Raw genomic sequence first — 19662 nt, 5'->3', positions numbered from 1 at the left:
TCCACAAATGTAATCGATCTGATTCCTATGCATGCCATCAGGTGAAATCCAGGTATATAACCTGCGTTTATGCCTCTTAAAAAATGTATTTGCTATGAATAAGTCATTGATTACACATAGACACACTCAAAACAGATTTCCTTCCTCTTGATAGAGAAGCTGTGGGTGACATTACCTGACTGACATCTTTTCAATGTCATGAATACACTCTGAAAATGTGTAGTGCCACATTCTAACCATATTCCAGAACACATTGTTTCAAATAACTTTCAAAGAGGACTAAAGCATTCTGTCTCTCTCCCTCATTATCACAGTCAAGAAGCCTTGACCTTTTTCTAAAATAAAAAGATTACTCCCTTAACTCTTAAGGCTGAGAATCATATGATATTTTGTGGTTCTTGAGATCTGGATACTGACCAGGGAGAATAGGAAGAGAATTGATGCCTTGAGCTGTGGTGTTGGAGAAGAGTATTGAATATACCGTGGACTGCTAAGAAAATGAACAGGTTCACCCTGGAGAGTATTAAACCAGGCTACTCCTTGGAGGCAAAGATTCTGAAGCTTCATCTGACATACTTTGGACATGTTGCAAGGCAGGGCCAGTTCCTGGAGAGGGGCATCATGCTTGGGAGGATGGAGGGATAGCGTAGGAGAGGAAGACCCTCTATGAGGTAGATTGATTCAGTAACTGGGGTAATCAGGGTCAATGTGTTGGAGACAGTGAGATTGGCACAGGACAGAGCAGGGTTTAGGGATGTTTTTCATAGGGTCACTATGAGTCGCAGGAGACTCAATAGCATGTAACAACAACAAACCTAAATCCAGATTTAACATCCACAGATGCACCAGGGACCAAAACCAATGTATTTGGTACAGATTATGCAAAGGGGGAGGTTTAACAATATTTTGGATGCTGATGAGATCATGAAAAATGATCTAAAATGCTAAATGTACATCCTGCTTTTGAGCCGTTTTTATTTACATATTTGGAGTGAAAGTTACTCCAATGTAATGTGCAAACCGTTGAAAACTCACCCAAATTCTTGAATAGTGGTTAGGCAAGAATCTGAAGGGGTAGTTTTATTATGAGTAACCTTCATTTCTCTTCTACAGGTCAGGATTTACATTCGCCTAAAAAAAAAAAATGAAAGACCTTTATTTCGACATCGACTACTGGCATGAATATTATAACTTCAGTGAGTATGGCACTGGCATGCCCAATATTCTACCAGATTCTGCTCCATGCTATCCAGAGTCTCTTGAAATCAACCATAGCATTATAATCGTCATTTATGCTTTGGTGTTTTTGCTGAGCCTTCTGGGAAATTCCCTGGTGATGCTGGTCATCTTGTACAACAGGGTCAGCTGCTCCGTCACGGACGTCTACCTGCTGAACCTGGCCATAGCAGATCTGCTCTTCGCTCTGACACTGCCCATCTGGGCTGCTTCCAAGAAAAGTGGCTGGACTTTTGGCACACCCCTGTGCAAAGTCGTCTCATTCCTGAAGGAAATCAACTTCTACAGTGGTATCTTACTGCTGGCCTCCATCAGCGTGGATCGCTACTTGGCCATTGTCCATGCCACACGCACCCTGATCCAGAAGCGTCATTTGGTCAAGTTCGTATGTCTAGGCATCTGGGGATTGTCTCTGCTTCTGTCCCTGCCCATCATTCTTTTCCGCAAGACCATCTATCCACCCTCTTTAAGCCCAGTCTGCTATGAGGACATTGGTAACAATACAACAAAATATAGGCTGGTGCTCCGAATCCTGCCCCAGACTTTTGGCTTCATTCTACCACTCTTGGCCATGCTTTTCTGCTATGGGTTCACCCTGCGCACGCTGTTTGAGGCCCACATGGGGCAGAAGCACAAGGCCATGAGGGTCATCTTTGTCGTTGTGCTCATCTTCCTACTCTGCTGGCTGCCCTACAACCTAGTTCTGGTCACAGACACCCTCATGAGGACTGGGGTCATCAAGGACACCTGTGAGCGCCGCAGGAACATCAACCATGCCCTGGATGGCACTGAGATTCTGGGCTTCCTCCACAGCTGCCTCAACCCCCTCATCTACGCCTTCATTGGCCAGAAGTTCCGAAATGGACTGCTCAGGATCCTGGTCAACCATGGGCTGATCAGCAAGGACCACTTGACCAAGGATGGCCGGGCTTCATTTGCTAGCTATTCTTCAGGGAGCACTTCTATCACACTCTAAGACTCCCCTGCCCCTCTCCCAGCCCCTCTAGTTTCCTCCTTCCTTTCCATCATCCCATTTTAAATGCATATTTAAGAGATGTTCACTATCTCTATGTCAAGGCAGCATTCAGTTATGATCACAGGAAGGAGCTGACATCACACCCACATAAGAACCCAACGTGGTGGCCCATCTTATCAATTCAAACTATGTCATCTGCTAGAGTTTGGTCCACGTCACTGGACTCATAGCATTCTCTTTTCGGAGGCATTTTAATAAATGTCGATAGAAAGTTTTCACCATTGGAAACCATTAGTGGCAAATATCCTTATTTGTTTCCCCCAAATGCCATGTCCCCCTTTTCTTCCTTGCCAGTAAAGCCTGTTTTCCTTTTGAGAAAAGCTGAAAAGGAGAGATAATCACTTTATTTGACTCCCTTAAACTAGGAGTGGCTGTATCATATAGTTCTAAGACTTAAGAGAAATAGTGTGCTGATAAGCTTCTCTGTAGGGTAAACAAGTCTGATTTCTGGCATTTGTCACTTTCCAGAATGTAAATATTCCCACCATGACAGATTTCAAGGGCAGGCTGGCTGTGTTTACCAATCAGTTCACAAAATAGGAAAGAAAAAAAAAGTAATAAGCTGGTCTTGTGAGTAGGTTGGTTCTAGTGGACTACTGCTTAAGTGGAAGTTAGCTAGGGCTAGGAGGCTCCTGCAATCTTCCTGGGTTAAGAAAAGATATAAGATAGGCTCTAGAGGCATAGTGTGGTAAGAAGCTGTGCTATTAACTCGAAGGCACATGGTTCAAATCTACCAACTGTTCCATGAAAGAAAAATGGGCAATCTCCTCCCAAGCAATTTATAGTCTCCGAAAACTTACTGGAGTGTGAATATTAATTGGTTCTGTCTTGATGGCACATAACAACAACAAATCTATAAGGAGGGATTTTTTTTTATTTTTTTTTACTTTCTTGGCTGCATTTCTACTCCTAGCTTGTGAACATAGTTAGAGGATAAGCTGTGTGAACCTGAGGTGTCTACTTTACGATAATGAAGCAAAAATCCCAACTAAGTGGTTGGAACTTAATAGAATAAAAAGAATCTGGGTCTAAAAAGACAAACTTGGATGACTAAGACAATCCTAGAACCACCAGGTTAAATCTTTTGTCAAATGAGATCATTAAATATCTCTTTTTGATATTGTGATGTCTTAAATTGTATCCCCTCCCACCTCCTCCAACCTAAAGATAAAGACTTAATAACTTCTGTATTTGTAGATGTAAACGTGTTTGAAAATAGTGTTTGAACATGTTATAAGTTGTGCTAGCATGCATTCAGACGCAAGGAAGGGAGGTCTTAACTTTACATGATTAGTGACTTATAGAAGAGGAGAAATAAAGAGAAGGGTGTAAATGGCGATTCATCTGGAAGCCAAGGAACATCTGAAGCTACCAAAATCAGGAAGAGAAGCCTGCAATAAATTCTTCCTCAAAGTCTCAGAAGGAACCAACACAGCTAACAACCTGATCTTGGACATTCAGCCTCCAGATTGTGAGAAAATAATTTTCTGTTAATATACTAGTTTGGTGATGATTTGTTACAGCAGCTTCATGAAGCCAATACATATATGTAAACCACTTTTAAAAAAATTTTTTTATTTTAATGAAAGTTTACAGACACATTGGATTTTCATTCATTCATTTTTGCAGTTTCCTCCCTGCCCACCCTTTCTCCCAGGTTCGCTTTTCTCTTTGAAAAGTAAAGATAAAAAAAAATGCTTTCATTGTTATATAACACACACACCCCACCCCCAGTCCGATCCACTATACAGCTTTCATTCTGGACGCTTGAAAGACCAGTAATACCTAATCATATATTCCTCCTGAACAGTTCACTCCTTCATCTGGTAAATCAGTTTTTGTTGGGTATTTTGTTACTTGCAGACAAAGCATCCAAACTGCTCCGGAGAAGTGGGGCAAAGTGAGCAGAGGTCCCAAATGAGGGTCTTCAAAATAAATCAATCGCTTTGCTGTTCATTGGACACATTAAACTAATAATTGGGATGGACATTGCCATCAGCTTCATCTCCAGGCCAGGCCTTCTGCTGCAGAGCGCTTATCCTAGCAGGAAATGTGTTCTGTGATCATTTCCTATTTCTCCTGTCCTTGGGTAAAATGACCTCAGGGTAATCAGGAGCAGAGCTTAGAAGGCTCAGAAGAGTTGAGTAAATTGACCAAATTAGCCAGTCAGATTGAGTATCAGGAAAGCAAAGAGCTTTCCTCAGTTGAAACAGCAACTTCTACTTAGAGTCTCTTTTCAACCTTACCTTTTTTTCCCCAAAACACAAACATAGACATCATTCAGAGTTTGACAAGAGGGCCCGTAATGCCGAATGTGGACGTAATTTTTAACATGTCACTCAGGGAAGACAAGGAATTTCAGGAAGTATTTCTTTACTGACTATTCTTCCCTAAGGGGAGCTCTGGTAGCATAGTCAGCACCAAGCTGCAATGCTAACCTAAAGGAGGTGTGTCTCCAAAGGTTCAAATCATTTCGGATAAACGTGGCCCATCTCCTCCCATTACCATCTACAGCTTTGGAAACTCAACTGAGGGTCACTATGAGTCCGAACCAACTTGGTGGCACTGAGTGAGTAAGTTTCCTGGGTTGGGACATAGTAATGAGCACAGCAGGAGACCTTCCCTGGCTCACTCTTGGAGCTTGTCTCAGAAGAGTCTTTGCCAGAAGGGTCTCTGGCTCTGGTCAGCCTACTAAGGTAAGATAGTGAGAAAAATAGAACAATAAAGTCACCAGATTTCCTCTGCGTTCCAAACGCATTCATTTTAACTACCTTCTAATGCCTAAATCAAGAAGGTAACTATATTTCCCTACCAAAGTTATGGGAAAGAAAGGATTCTTCAGGGAGACAGCAACAAAATTCTGAGCTGAAAGGATACAGACGGACGTTTCTCTTGGTCTCTCCTCATTGCAATTAAGTAGGAACTGACTCATGGCTGACACTCCACACTCCATTGGGTTTTCAAGACTGTAAATTCCACAGGGGAGATTGTTAATCCTTCTATGGATTCACACCTCTAGAGAGGTGCAGCCGTTGGGCTACTAGCCCAACACACTATGGACAACACCACGACAGCTCCATAGTGGTAGGTTACTACCAACTGTAACTCATCAAAGTGCTTTTCCTTTCACTCGGTAAGCAGGATTAATTCAGTGACAATGGCTAAACCCTGTGTCAGACATGGTGTTAAGCTCAAGATCAAACACGGCTTAATGCTCTGGCTGAGCCTTCAGAACAGCTTTTGATTCTGCAGAAGGAAAATGCATTTACCAGACACTCGAGTTGCCAGAAGGACAGGGATGTTCTGCCTGGGCAAGGCAGATGGGCCAGATGGCTCCCTGAGATGACTCTTAGAGGGAGGAGGTCAGATTAAAGTTTCACTCTGGTTCCAGGAATTGGTTCCTCCCTCTTCTACCCAAGATTGGAGGAAATAGGGTCTCTAAGGAAAATAAGACGGTGCAATGAGTCCAGAAGAAAGGAGGCCAAGACAAAGTTGCACTTGCGTGGTCTCTATTCATATTTGTCAATCACTTTCTGGTTTTGTCTCTAATTTGATGTCCTAGAAACAATCTAATAAAAAATCATTTACCAACCAAACCCTGTCCCAGAGAAAATCTAGCGCCTATTTTTGAGTTGTGCATTCCATTCTTCCCTGCATTGTTTCTCAGCCTGAGCTCAGCCATCTAGAACCTAGCTCCTTTCTGATTAGACCTCTCTGCTTAGTCTAAGTTGGTCCTCCTTGCTTCTCAAGGTAAGTTTCTTCAGAAAAAGCTACCCTTTTTTCTGATTCACAATAAGTTCACATTGTGTTTACATAGAAACTGACTCTGTGAGGTTTTCAATGACAGATCACCAGACCTTTTTCCCCAAAGACATTCTAGGTGAGCTTGAAGTATCATGTTGTTGTTAGAAGGCCTCTAGCCTCCCTCAGGTGATATTAAGATATGACCTTGGTTTATATGTCACACTGACGTCATCACATGCAGACTCAGGGTGGAGAATCATACTGTTAGACAAAGACAAAGTTGCAGGGACCTAGATATCCCTCAGACTAACCCTTTCTATCCATTAATTGGGGGAAAGAGGCCTGAGCCAAGAAACTTGGCCAAAATCTCATCGCTGCAAAGGAGAAGAACTGGAATTAGAATTCTGAGTTCAAGTTTGTCTCTATTTTTTTTTAAACCAGATATTTTTCTTCAAAGGGTGGCATTTAGGCACCTGCCAGGAAAATGGGAAAACACAGATGGCTTTCTCAGAGCATTCTGGTCACACAGGTATCCCAGTCTGCTATGTTACTGCTCCAACTCATACTGACCTGAAGAGGGGGTCATAACTGAGAGCTGGGGTGTCTCAATTATCCTGGTAAGGGTTGGGACACCTGTATGTAGGCAAACTCAGGCCAGGTACTCCTATTCTATACCAACACCAGGATAATTGAAGAGAAAATCAGAGCCCAGTGTAAAACCTGAAGACAGGCAAAAACTAAACCCTCTATTGAGGACAGACGTGGCAGTCAGGGCTCAGTCAGAGAAACAGAACTGTAATTGTCCATGTTCCTATAATGTAGGTAGGATTTTCAGAGGCCTGCTATTAAGAAGTGGGTGACAAATCCTGCTTCCTAGTCTGTCTTAATCTGGGATCTCTTCTAAAATCTGTCCACCATGGATGACTCTTGTAAAATCTGACACACAAATGGCATAGCTTTCAGCATTACAGCAAGCCACAAGTTACTTCAATACAGCAAACTGACAAACAAGTGTTATCTTAATTAGGATAAGTAATTCCCCCAAGACAACAAACTGACAAATTAGTATTGTACTTCTGATAACAAATCAGCATATGAATATTATGTTACTAAATGCAGTTGAAACTTGCGTAGATGTGACAGGATGTTCTCTAGGAGGGTGGTGAAATGTTCCAGTGAAGACTCATGACTGACATGCTAAGGTTACACCCCGGATGTGGATATTAAGGTCACGTGGACATCTCTGCTGAATTTTTAATGGTGGTGCTTCACACAAGGTCCAAGGGCCTAAGAAACTGTTGCTCACTAAGGCCTGACTTCTGGGTTGAAGATGCTTTAAGTAAGAGGCCCCAGTCACTAAAGGGCTGTTGATTAAAAAAAAAAAAGTCTGACTTATGAGTCACAGCTGGTTGAAGTAAGAGGCCCTAACCGGCTACAACCCAGAAGTCAGTCAGGTTTGTTGTTTTGTTTTGTTTTGTTTTGTTTTGTTTTTTTTATCAACAGCCTTTTGTTGGTTGTATGGGGCCTCTTATTTAAGCCAGCTATTGCAGGAGAGGAAGACCCTCTATGACGTGGATTGATTCAGTGACTGGGATAATCGGGATGGGAGTGTCAGAGACAGTGCGATTGGCACAGGACAGGGCGGAGTTTAGGGCTGTTGTACATAGGGTCGCTATGAGTCGCAAGCGACTCAACGGCACATAACAACAACAACAACAACATAATCAAGAAATCAAAGAGCTGAATAGAAAATTTCAAAAGGCAGCTCGGGATGACAAAGCAAGATACTATAATGAAATGTGCAGAGAGTTGAAGTAAAAAAATCAAAAGGGCCGGACTCGCTCAGCGTTTCTTAAGCTGAAGGAGTTGAAAAACAAATTCAAGCCGCAGGTGGTAATACTTAAGGATAGTTTGGGTAGAATGTTGAATGATCCAGGATGTATAAAAAGAAGATGGAAGGAGTACACAGAGTCACTGTATCAGAAGGAATTGGCTGACACAGAGTAACTTCATGAAATAACATATGAGCAAGAACCTATGGCGATGAAGGAGGAAGTTCCAGTTGCTATGAAGGAATTGGCAAAAAACAAGGCTCCAGGAGTTGACTGCATACCAATTGATTTATTTCAACAAACAGATGCTGCCCTGAATGTGCTAACTAGGTTGTGCCAGGAAATCTGGAGGACAGCCAGCTGGCCAACTGACTAGAAGAGATCGATATTTGTTGCCATTCCAAAGAAAGGTGACCCAACAGAGTGTGGAAATTATCGAACAATATCAATGATATCATATGCAAGCACGTTTCTGCTGAAAATTATACAAAAGTTTGGAACAATATGTCAACAGAGAACTGCCAGATGTGCAGGCTGGATTTAGAAGAGGTTGTGGTACTAGGGATATTATAACTAATGTAAGATGGATCTTGGCAGAAAGCAAAGAATACCAGAAGAATGTCTATCTGTGCTTCATTGACTATGCAAAGGCTTTTGACTGTGTGGATCACAACAAGCTGTGGCTGACTCTGAGAAGAATGGGAATCCCAGAACATTTGATCGTGCTAATACAAAACCTATACTTGGACCAAGAGGCAGTCGTCAGAACAGAGTAGGGAGACACTGGATGGTTCAAAATCAAGAAAGGGGTCCATCAGGGATGTATTTTGTCCCCATACCTTTTCAAATTGTATGCAGAACAGATCATCCGAGACACTGGGCTGTACCAGGAGGAATATGGCATCAGGATTGGTGGAAGAATCGTCAACAACCTGTGTTATGCAGATGACACAACCCTGCTCACTGAAACTGAGGAGTACCTGAAGCACTTGCTACAGAAGGTCAAGGACTGCAGTTTTCAATATGGATTGAAGCTCAATATCAAGAAAACAAAGATTCTCACCACTGGACCAGTTGGCAGCATCAGTGTGGATGGTGAAGAGATTGAGATAGTTAACAGTTTTAGTTTGCTCGGCTCCACAGTCAACACTCTTGGTAACAGCAGCCAGGAAATCAGGAGACGAATTGCATTGGGAAAGTCAGCTGTGAGGGACCTCTCAAGAGTACTGAAGTGCAACGACGTCAGGCTGGAGACTAACGTGCGCCTGATCCAGGCTATATGTAGTCTTTGCAATTACGTGCTATGCATCAGAGAGTTGGACAGTGACTAGGGATGATAGAAAGAGAATTGATGCCTTTGAGCTGTGGTGCTGGAGAAGAGTGTTGAATATACCGTGGACTGCTAGGAGAACAAACAGGTTCGTCCTGGAGAGGGTGAAGCCAAAATGTTCCCTGGAGTCAAGGATTCTGAAGCTTCATATGATACTCTGGGCATGTTGCAAGGAGGGACTGGTCCTTGGAAGGGACATAATGTTTGGGAGAGTGGAGGGACAGCGCAGGAGAGGAAGACCCTCGATGAGATAGATGGATTGATTATGTGAGTGGAGTGGTGGGAATGAATGTGTTTGAGACAGCGAGGTTGGCACAGGATAGAACGGCGTTTAGGGCTCTTGTACATAGGTTCACTGTGAGTCGCAAACGACTCGATGGCACATAACAACAACAACAACATGACCTAGAAGTTAGGCCTTTTTTTTTCTTTTTTTTTTTTTTTTTAATCAACAGCCCTTTCATGGCTGGGGTCTTTTATTGAAACAATCTTTAACCTGGAAGTTAGGTCATTTTGATCAATAGCCTTTTTCTGGCTAGAGATATTGTCATATAGATTATCAGCTACACAGAGGATATGCATTACTACATTATTTGTAAAAATCAAAGGCCAAAAACAATGTAAATGTTCACCAGTCAGATAAATTATGATAGTATATTGATATCACGGCACAAATTGAATGTGGTAGCTTAAAAAAACTAGGCCAAAAGAAAATGAAATTCTAAGTGGAACCTTAAGGTTAGGGAATCAAGAGGATCTGAAAACAAAGGTGAAAAAGACCCTTTTCCATAGAGTACATTCAAACCAGAGTGACCCTAGAAAGCAGAGTAGAACTGTCCCCATAAGATTTACAAGGGTGTAATGCCTTATAGTCCTTCCACCGAAAGGTTGGTGAATTCACACCAATAACCTTTAGGTTGCCAACCCCATACTTAATACATTGTACCATGAGGTCTCCTTGAAATGGTCTAGTCCTGCTGAATCCAATGCAGTTAAGAGTGGGTCACCAAACATAGTAGTAGCACCAGATGACTCTGATTAAGGTTTAAGTTTAAGAAGCTGGAAGTTATACTGATAGAACTGCCTACACTGGAGATGAGACATGTCCTTCTGGAATTGAAACTGCATAAGGTAAGTCTTTCCCTTACAAGTATGTATCCTACTTCTCTCTCTCCATGTTTGTTCCCAATTTCCAATATTTCCTGCTAGCCACTAGCCCTGGTCTGAAAGGAAGACATCCTTAAATTGGAGCTTCTTCCTTCCTATTACATCTGCTTGAAGTAGAGGAAAAGATGAGGAGGGGAAATGGGGAAGAACAGACATCACTGCCCCAATTCAAGGCCCTTCGTTGAATTGATACAGTTACAGAAATGTGCACCAGACACCTTCCTGGAGAAGACAGACCACTGATTTCTCAATAGAGCTCTGCAAAGTCTGACACCACACATGTTCCCCTGACCATAAATAAGGTCCACTTTCCCTCAAAGCTGACTTGAAGCCAAGCCAACCCAGATGGAGGCAGGACAAAACTTTCGAGTTTCCCAAGATGGGCTGTCTTATATTTATGGGGTTTTGTTTGCTTGTGTCCCTATACCACAATGGTTGAGTGCTCAGCTGCTAATTAAAAGGTCGGGTGTTCAAAGCCAGCAGCCATTCTGAAGGGACAGCAGAAACCCCATTTTTTATAAACCCCCATTAGTGCTAGAGGCAGAAGCGGGCCATAAAAATTCTTAGCTTAGGGCAAACACGAGTGCCCCGGGTAAAGCCTGGTCTGTCCTTTAAAAGTAAGGAATTAACTAACTAGTGTCTACGTGACACCAAAGGAGTAAAGGCAGGCAAAGTAGCCAGTCCATCAAAAGTCAACCCACCAACCATAATCGCTATCCCCCTGCCCTAACAGGGGCACTCAAAAGAGTTATAAAAGCAAGTAGGAGGGGAAACTCGGGGATTTTCTTCCTTCACCACCTTCCTGAGGAAGGAGAAAAGTCTCCATGCGTGGAAATAATAAACGCTCTTGAAATGTCAGACGTGTTTTTAGATTTCTTTGAGGGGCATTTCGTGGGCAGAACAATTCCAAGGAAGAAAAAATCTGGCAAATCTAATCTCCTATAGATTACAGCTAAGGAAACTCTAGGGGACAGTTCTATTCTAACATATTAAACTCTGTGAGTTGCAATCAATCGAGCAATACCCAACAACAACATTTCTAGAGGATTTACTTTGATGCTCAGGACTATGCCAATGGATTTCATCTGCTAGCCTGCACAGATGGCTGTGGAGCTTCGGATACATTTCCTGATCTCTGCTCCATTCTACATTTGCCCAACTGCCCAACATAATTGCCAAAAGCTGTCTGTGAGCACAGTCCTGGCTCATAAGCAATTTCTACAAGATCAAGGTAGCTCCAGGTATTTGAAATAGAGTTGCACAAAAGTTCTCAGTTTATTGTAAAAGTCAGTTAATTTCAATTAGGTCACATAGATACATTATAAGTGTGTTATTCAAATTGAAATCTATTTGACTGGTATCCTCTATGAGTGGGCAATGTACTAAACCCAGGACGACTTCATGGAAGGAAATTTGAAGATACACTTCTTCTTTTTTTTTTTTAATATGGAACCCTTCACGAATTTGTGTGTCAACCTTGTGCAGGGGCCATGCTAATATTCTCTGTATCATTCCAATGTTTTAGTATATGTGCTCCCAAAGCGAGCACTGAAGATACACTTCTAAAGCGATTCTCCTTTTAACAGATGAGCCATTTGAGGCCTACAGTGGCTGGACACATACCAAAGATTTTGAGCCATAAGTGACAGAAGCAGCACTGGGCCCTGAGCTCCAGGCTTCCCATTCATTACCCTCTTCACTATACTGGAAAGCCTCAGGTCAAGACCCTGCGGTACCTAATTCCTTCTAGTCTGGGTAGAAAAATCTCATGATTGTTCACGTGGCCATTTCCCACCTGTGTCTGTAAATAAAGATTCAGGTGGAAAGCAACACAAAAATAGAATCTAAAGGGCAATCTCAAAGCTGCTCCTCATTTATTCCTGTGCATCACATAAGTCAGGAGCACTTGAGACTGGTTTAGTAGGAAAGCTGGGCATCATGAGAGCTTCTTGAAAGAGCTTTTATTACTAGAATGCCATTCATCCACAGATATAGATAGATGATAGATATATAGGGGGAGAGAGAGAGAGAGAAGACAGACAGGATTTTTTTTTTTACCCAAAAACATAAACAGAAAGTGTTAAAAGAAAAACTTGTCTGAGGTTGAGTGGAAAAGGTATAACTTAAACAGCAACTATTAACAGCTCAGCACTGAAAAAATGATATCAACTGTACTTTGAGGTAGTTTAGCAGAGTAGCTAAGGTGTATATCAAGGCCAGATCTCTGTGTGCCTCCTGACCTTAAAATCTTAAGCCTCAGTTTCTTCCTTCATAAAATGGGATAATTAGGATCCACCTCCTAGGGTAATTTTAAGGAATAAGTCACCAGTTAGTAGATATGAAGCACTTAGCCCACTGCCTAGAAGTGGAAAGGTCTCAATAAAAGTTCTTGTTGTTGGGTGCTGTTAAGTCTATTTCAACTCATAGAGACCCCATATGTCCTAGTAAATTTCCTGGTGGGTTTTCCCCTGGCCTGTAATATCGTGTGGAAGTGGATCACCAGGTCTTTCTTCTGTGGAATCACTGGTGACTTCAAAGTGCCTTTTGTTAACAGTCATGTACTTAAATGCCACACCAGCAGGGCTCTTCAATAAACAAAAAAAAATTCACTGCTATAGAATCCATTCTGAGTGCAGAGACTATAAACCATTACAGGAAGAAACAGCCCATCTTTCTCCCAAGGAGCACCTAGTGGACTCAAACTACTAACCTTTCAGCTGGCAACTCTACACATAATGCACTAAGCCACCAGGACTCCTTCAACAAATGATACTATTAATATCTGTTAAAATCTTCAGTTTTGTTCCAAAAACACAGATCTAGCAATTAGGTCTAAACGTTATGAATAGTACTTGAGATAAAAATTTCAAGTAAGTTCCTAGCTATAATATTAATGTAAATGTCAATGTCAATGTTGTCCTTAGATGCCAGAGAACCACCTCCAATGCATAGTACCTTATGTGCAACAGAACAAAAATGTTGCCCGGTTCTGTGATATCTTCATGATCCCTAGTTTATTTAAATCCATAGTTATGGTCATTGTGTTCCTTTAGCTCATTGAGGTTTTTCTTCATTATTGTTCCCAAATTCACCAACCAAGGTGATCTTTCCTAATGATTGGTCTATCCTGATGAGTGACCCAAGCATTCAGCCACTAATCAAAGGATGGTGTTGTGAATCTACAAATGATGGCACAGGATTTCAGCAGTCTGACTCTAAAGAGTACAGCCTTGGCAACCCTATCTGGGGGGGGGTGGTTGCTAGGTTGCTACTTCATCTTACAGGGTGACTGTGAGGTGGAATTGACTCAAGCTTGGTGGTCCTTCCTGATGACTTGCCCAAAGTTGTTGTTGTTGTTATGTGCCGTCAAGTCACTTGTGACTCATAGCGACCCTATGTACAACAGCTCTAAACTCTACTCTGTCCTGTGCCAATCTCACTGTCTCTGACACACTCATCCCAATTGCCCCAGTCACCGATTCAATCCATCTCCCAGAGGGCCTTCCCCTCCTGTGTCTGCCCTCCACACTCCCAAGCATGATATCCCTCTCCAAGGACCGATCCCTCCTTACAACATGATCAAAGTATGTCAGATGAATCCTCAGAATCCTTGCCTCCAAGGAGCAGCCTAGTTTAACCCTCTCAAGGATAAATCTGTTTGTTTTCTTAGCAGTCCATGGCACCCTCAGAACTCTTTTCCAACACCAAAGCTCAAAAGCATCAATTAAAAAAAAAAATTTTTTTTAAAGCATCAATTCTCCTTCTATCCTCCCTGGTCATTGTCCAGCTCTCTGACACATAACAAGTGATTGCAAAGACCATGGCCTGTACCAGACGCACCTTAGTCTCCAGAGACACACCATTGCTCTTTAGAGAGGTCCCTAATAGCAGACTTTCCCATCTCAATAAGTCTTTTGATTTCCTGGCTGCTGGTGCCAAGAGTGTTGACTGTGGAGCCAAGCAGACTAAAGCTGTGAACAATCTCAATCTCTTCACCATCCATCCTGATGCTGCCAATTGGTCCAGTGGTGAGAATCTTTGTCTTCTTGACATTGAGCCTCAATCCGTATTGAAGGCTGCAGTCCTTGACCCTCAGAAGCAAGTACCTCAGGTCCTCCTCAGTTTCAGCAAGCAGAGTTGTGTCATCTGCATAACGCAGACTGTTTATAGATCTTCCACCAATCCTGATGCCACATTTCTCCTCATAGAGCCCAGCCTCCCAGATGATCTGTTCTGCGTACAGACAAGATAAAATCTTCCAGAATGCTTTGAAAACGTATTCTGGCTGTGTATCTTCCAAAACTGACTTGCTTGTTCTTCCAATAGCCCACAATATGCTCAATACCTTCACTAACATCAGAGTTCAAATACATCAATTCTTCTATTTTCTTTTTTCGTTATACAGCTTTTACGTGCTTGTGAGGTGACTGAAAAGATCATGATTGTTCGAGTCAAGGAGCACCTTAGTTAGTCATCAAAGTGACATCTTTGCTTTTTAATAAGTGTACATACCCACCATCAGCTTGCCTGCAACTTAAAAATGGTACCATTTTCAAAATCTATTCTAAAGCCTGATTTGTTCTGCCTTTCTGTCACATGCCTACCAGCTAATGTGTCAAATCTAGCAATTTCCATCTAGGAAATCACAAATAACCTTGTAAATTTGCAGAAAACAAATCCTAAATTATATTACTATTACTCTTGAGTGATGAGGAAAGTGCTGCTATCAAACAAGCCTAAATAATATCCAGAAAAAAAATTTCTCCATGTGGTGGTGGAGGTACATGGGCCAGTGCATTTATTCATGTAAGAGTTGAATTGCTCTTTTTAGACCTGACTAGAGAACAAAGGGTGAGCAAATTCAGTGCCTATCCTCAAGGATCTTGTGTGCACTAGGGAAGTAGACAGGGTCTCAAGTAATAGAAATGTGTGTGCTGGCCACACCAGCTTCATCCAGTTACCAAAAATGCTGAAAACAATCTTGACTTGGGCTTCTGCCTTTGCCCTAATCATCCTCCCCAAAATGGTTCACTTCCTTCTTATCTCTGCTAAATGCCACCCCACCAATGGCATCTCTAATCACTTCATCTAGACTAGCCCTTCACCCTTCACACTCCCTTACTCTGCTTTGAAGAGTCCTGGTAGGACAGTAGATTAAGCGGAAGACTATTAATCAAATTAAGTGTTCTGGAATTCCCATTCTTTCCAATGTTGGCCATGATTTGTTAAGATCCCCACAGTTAAACGTCTTTGAATAAATGGGAATTCTAGACACTTAATTATGTTCATGCAAAACCTGTACCTAGACCAATAATTCAGAATAGAATTGCATTGTACAGGGTTTCTCCATACTTATACAATATGTGTGCTGGTTAAATAATTTGTGAAGCTGGACTCTGTGTAGAGGATGTGGCATTGGGATTAAAGGAAGACTCATCATTGTGAGTGATGCATTGTGCTGATGGCACAACTTTGCTTGCTGTAAGTGAGGAGGATATGAAACATCTGCTGCAGAAGATCATGGTTTACAGCCTTTAGTATGGATTATATCTCAACATCAAGAAAACAAAGATCCTCACCACAGGCCCAACAGTCAACATCATGATAGAGGGGAAAGATTGAAGTTGTCACTTATTTATCTTGTTTGGTTCAACAATCAATATTTTGGTACCAGCAGTCAGGAAATCAAGAGACATATTGTATTGGGCAAATCAGAGACCTCTTCAAATACTAAAGAGCAATAAAGTCAGTTTGTAGACTAAGGTGCACTTGATTTGGGCCACGGTCTTTTTAATCACCTGCTACACATCAGAGAGCTGGACAATGAGTAAAGATTACAGAAAAACAATTGATGTCTTTGAGTTGTGGTGCTGGAGAAGTGTATTGAATATTCTATGAACTGCCAAATATGCCAGATATGTCTTGGAAAGGGTGCTGCTATCTTTCATACTCTGGACATGTATCTAGGCAAGATGATTCCTTGGAAAGAGACATCACACTTGGAAAAGGGAGGCCCAGCAAAGGAGTGGAAGACTCCCAATGAGATGGATTGATACTGTGTATTCAGTTAAAAGAAAAACTTGTCTGAGGTGGCTGTGTCTCAGAGATGATGAATATGGCACAGGACAGGGCAGATTGGCTGTTCATAGGATCACTATGAGTTGTACTTTACTTGATAGCACTTAACAATGATGACTACACGATTTTAGGGTGTACATCAAGAAAACAAATATTCTCACCACTGGACGAATAGGCAGCATGGTGATAGATGGAGAAGAGGTTGAGGTTGTTAATAATTACAGCTTGCTTGTCTCCACAATCAACACTCTTGGCAGCAGTAGTCAGGAAGTCCAAAGTTAATTGCGCTGGACAAATCTACTGTCAGGGATCTCTCCAGAGTACTGAGAAGCAACAATGTCAGTCTAGAGACTAAGATGTGCCTGATTGAGGCCATGGTCTTCACAATTACTTGCTATGCATCAAAGAGCTGAACAATGACTAAGGATGACAGAAGAAGAATCAATGCCTTCGAATTATAGTGCTGGAGAAGAGCCTTGAATATAACATGCGCTGCCAGGGAAACATTTTGAAGCTCCGTCTCACATACTCGGGGCACATGGTCAGGAGAGACCAATCCATGGAGAAGGACATCATGCTCAGAAGGGTGGTGGGACAGCTCAGGAGAGGAAGATCCCAGATGAGATGGATTGATACAGTAACTGGGGCAATGGAGGTAGGTGTGTAGGAATTAGTGAGACTGGCTCAGGACAGGGCAGGCTTCAGAGCTGCTGTATATAGGGTTGCTATGGATCAGAGGCGACTCAATGGCACATAACAAACAATCTTATGGATTATACTCATTAAGATTCATCAACAACCTGTAGTATACAGATGACACAACCTTGCTTGCTGAAACTGAGGAGGACAGAGGTGTATACTGCAGAAGGGCAAGGAGCATAGTCTTCAGTATGGATTGAAGCTCAACATCTGGAAAATAAATAGTCTAACCACTGGGCCAATTGCTAGCTTCATGATAGGTGGAGAAGAGATTGAGATTGTTAACAACTTCAGCTTGCTTGGCTTCACAATCAACACTTTTGGCACCAACTGCCAAGAAATCAAAAGACAAATTGCATTGGGAAAGTTGGCAATCAGGGACCTCTCTAGAGTACTGAGAAGTAATGATGACAGTCTGGAGACTAAGGTGAACCTAATACAGATGATAGTCTTCACAATTACTTGCTATGCATCAGAGAGCTGGACAATGATTAAGGATGATGGAAAAGAATTGATGCATTTGAGTTGTGGTGCTGGAAGAAGAGTGTTGAACATACTGTGGACTGCCAGGAGAACAAACAGATCAGTCCTGAAGAGGGTGAAACCAAGCTGCTCCCTGGAGGCAAGGATTTTGAAGCTCTGTCTCACATACGTTGGACTCGTGGCCAGGAGGAAACAGTCCTTGGAGAAGAACATCACGCTAGGGAAAGTGGAGGAACATCACAGGAGATAAAGACCCTGGGTGAGATGGATTGACTCAGTAACTGGAGAAATGGGATTTGGTCTGTTTGGGATGATGAGATTGACTCAGAATAGGACAGGGTTCAGAGCTGTTGTACATAGGATCACTATGAGTTGCAGGTGACTAAATGACACATAACAACAATCTTATGGAAGCATATCTCTAGGACTTTATTTAAATTCAAACCCACAGCCCAGTTTGTTGTATTATTGGTTTTTTACTCACAGTGACGCTATAGGACAAAGTAACACTATCTCATAGGGATTCCAGGGCTATAAATGTTTAAGGGAGAAGATGGTCAGGCCTTTTCTCCTTCAGGATAGCCAGTAGGAGACTGAACCATCTTTTAAAGTCATGATTATGAACCAAACTGGAGGACAATAACAGCAATTATTAATTTGAATTCTTGCTTTTTCTCCCCTTCAAAGATATTTTGGCAAAGTAAAATTTCTTAAATATATGGCAATAGTTTCTAGCAACCAGATTGTATCAAATAAAAGAACAGATTACAAATATAGCATATTTTCATGTTATTAAAAAAATTTGCATGAATAAGTATGAAAAACTAGAAAACTAGATACTGACAGTGGTTGAGCATTCATCATTTTCTTTTACTTATCTTGGGTCCCTTGGTAGTACTGACGGGTCTTCCATTTCACAAATTCAGTGTTTTGTTTCTTCAATTGTGCTCTCTTGTCCTTCCAATCTATTTCTGCCATTTTAGTCTTAGAATTCTGAATTTCACTTTGGTGTTTTTATAGTACTTCCAGTTTTCCAGTTATTTTATCTATTTGGTCTTACATAGCTTTTTCTGGGCTGTGGTGTTGTTTTTCCATTTTTTCTTTGTATTCTGTGTTACTCACAATCTAGAGAGGACACTTAAGTAAATTCTTTTGAATTCCTTATCAGAAAACTCCAATGGCCTTTCTTCTTTTGAAAGATTTTCTTTTTCTGTATTTTGGAAACATTTTCTTTTTTCTTGACTTCTGTTTTATGGTTTGATAATATCTTTTTGCCTCCTAAATATTGTGTTGGTAGTGTCTTTTTTTCGTGTAAACAAGATGTCTGACCTGGAAGTATCTGTTGAGGGGCAGGGCACCCAAAATCCAACAAAATTTCTACTGTCCTCAGAGAAAACTCATATTGTCTATCTGGCTAAAGATTGTACTTTCACCAGTCCAGAGTGCGTGTTACCAGCCATTCAGTCAGACATGGCTAACATCAATCACTTCCAACCTGAAATCCCTAAAGACTTCAGCCTTCAGTGAAGGGTGCATGGCTCCAAGGTGGTTGCCCCTGCTAATCCAGAAGATGACTGCAGCCAGGCGTGACACAACCTGCTGATTCTCAAAGGAAGCCCATGAGTTTAGAGCTGTATAAGCTCCCAGCTCCAAATATAACATGGCATTCAAGCACTGAGAATTGCAGTCCAACATTGGGACACACCACCAGGAATCCTACATTGGGAGGGAAGAGGAAAGTCACTACTCTGATCTCTAGAAGAGCACCGAGAACAAGAAGGAATATTGTGCCTTACCGTGTAGCTAGCTGCAAACATGGACACATCTGAAGACTCAGGTTCTCACAGCAAACAAGCAGCTATTGAAAATGGTTGTACTGAGATCCAAGATGGCGGCAGAGGCAGAGACAGCGTGGTGAGCTGCGGGAGTACTGAACCACTTAAAGCAGGGCCATTATGGCCTTCCACAGACTTCGGCTTATTGATAATTGAACACTTAAACAGTTGATGACTGGCCCTCAGTGAAGATTGAAGCTCAACAACAGGAATTCAAGGATT

At 41.9% G+C, this 19662-nt stretch overlaps 2 protein-coding genes across 2 annotated transcripts in view; one reads left to right on the top strand and one right to left on the bottom strand.

Moving 5' to 3' along the window:
* The first annotated feature begins 1144 nt into the window (after window positions 1-1144).
* On the top strand, window positions 1145-2212 carry CXCR2 (chemokine (C-X-C motif) receptor 2). Its single transcript, XM_006891907.1, has one exon. It carries the CDS (start codon window positions 1145-1147, stop codon window positions 2210-2212), a length of 1068 nt encoding a protein of 355 aa, XP_006891969.1.
* A 3186-nt stretch (window positions 2213-5398) lies between these two features.
* Window positions 5399-19662, bottom strand: part of CXCR1 (chemokine (C-X-C motif) receptor 1) — a 51248-nt gene continuing 36984 nt past the window's right edge. The window contains 1 exon segment of the mRNA XM_006891946.1: window positions 5399-5440. Within this exon segment, the coding sequence (XP_006892008.1) occupies window positions 5399-5440 (42 nt within the window).

The sequence above is a fragment of the Elephantulus edwardii genome, unplaced genomic scaffold (assembly GCF_000299155.1).
Source record: "Elephantulus edwardii isolate Elephantulus edwardi_28Jun2011 unplaced genomic scaffold, EleEdw1.0 scaffold00106, whole genome shotgun sequence".
NCBI classification, from domain to species: Eukaryota; Metazoa; Chordata; class Mammalia; order Macroscelidea; family Macroscelididae; genus Elephantulus; species Elephantulus edwardii.
This window is presented reverse-complemented; position numbering and strand designations above follow the sequence as displayed.

What these genes read in the sequence shown, in the direction of transcription:
- CXCR2 (XM_006891907.1), top strand. Translation starts at nt 1,145, where the DNA reads ATGAAAGACCTTTATTTCGACATCGACTACTGGCATGAATATTATAAC.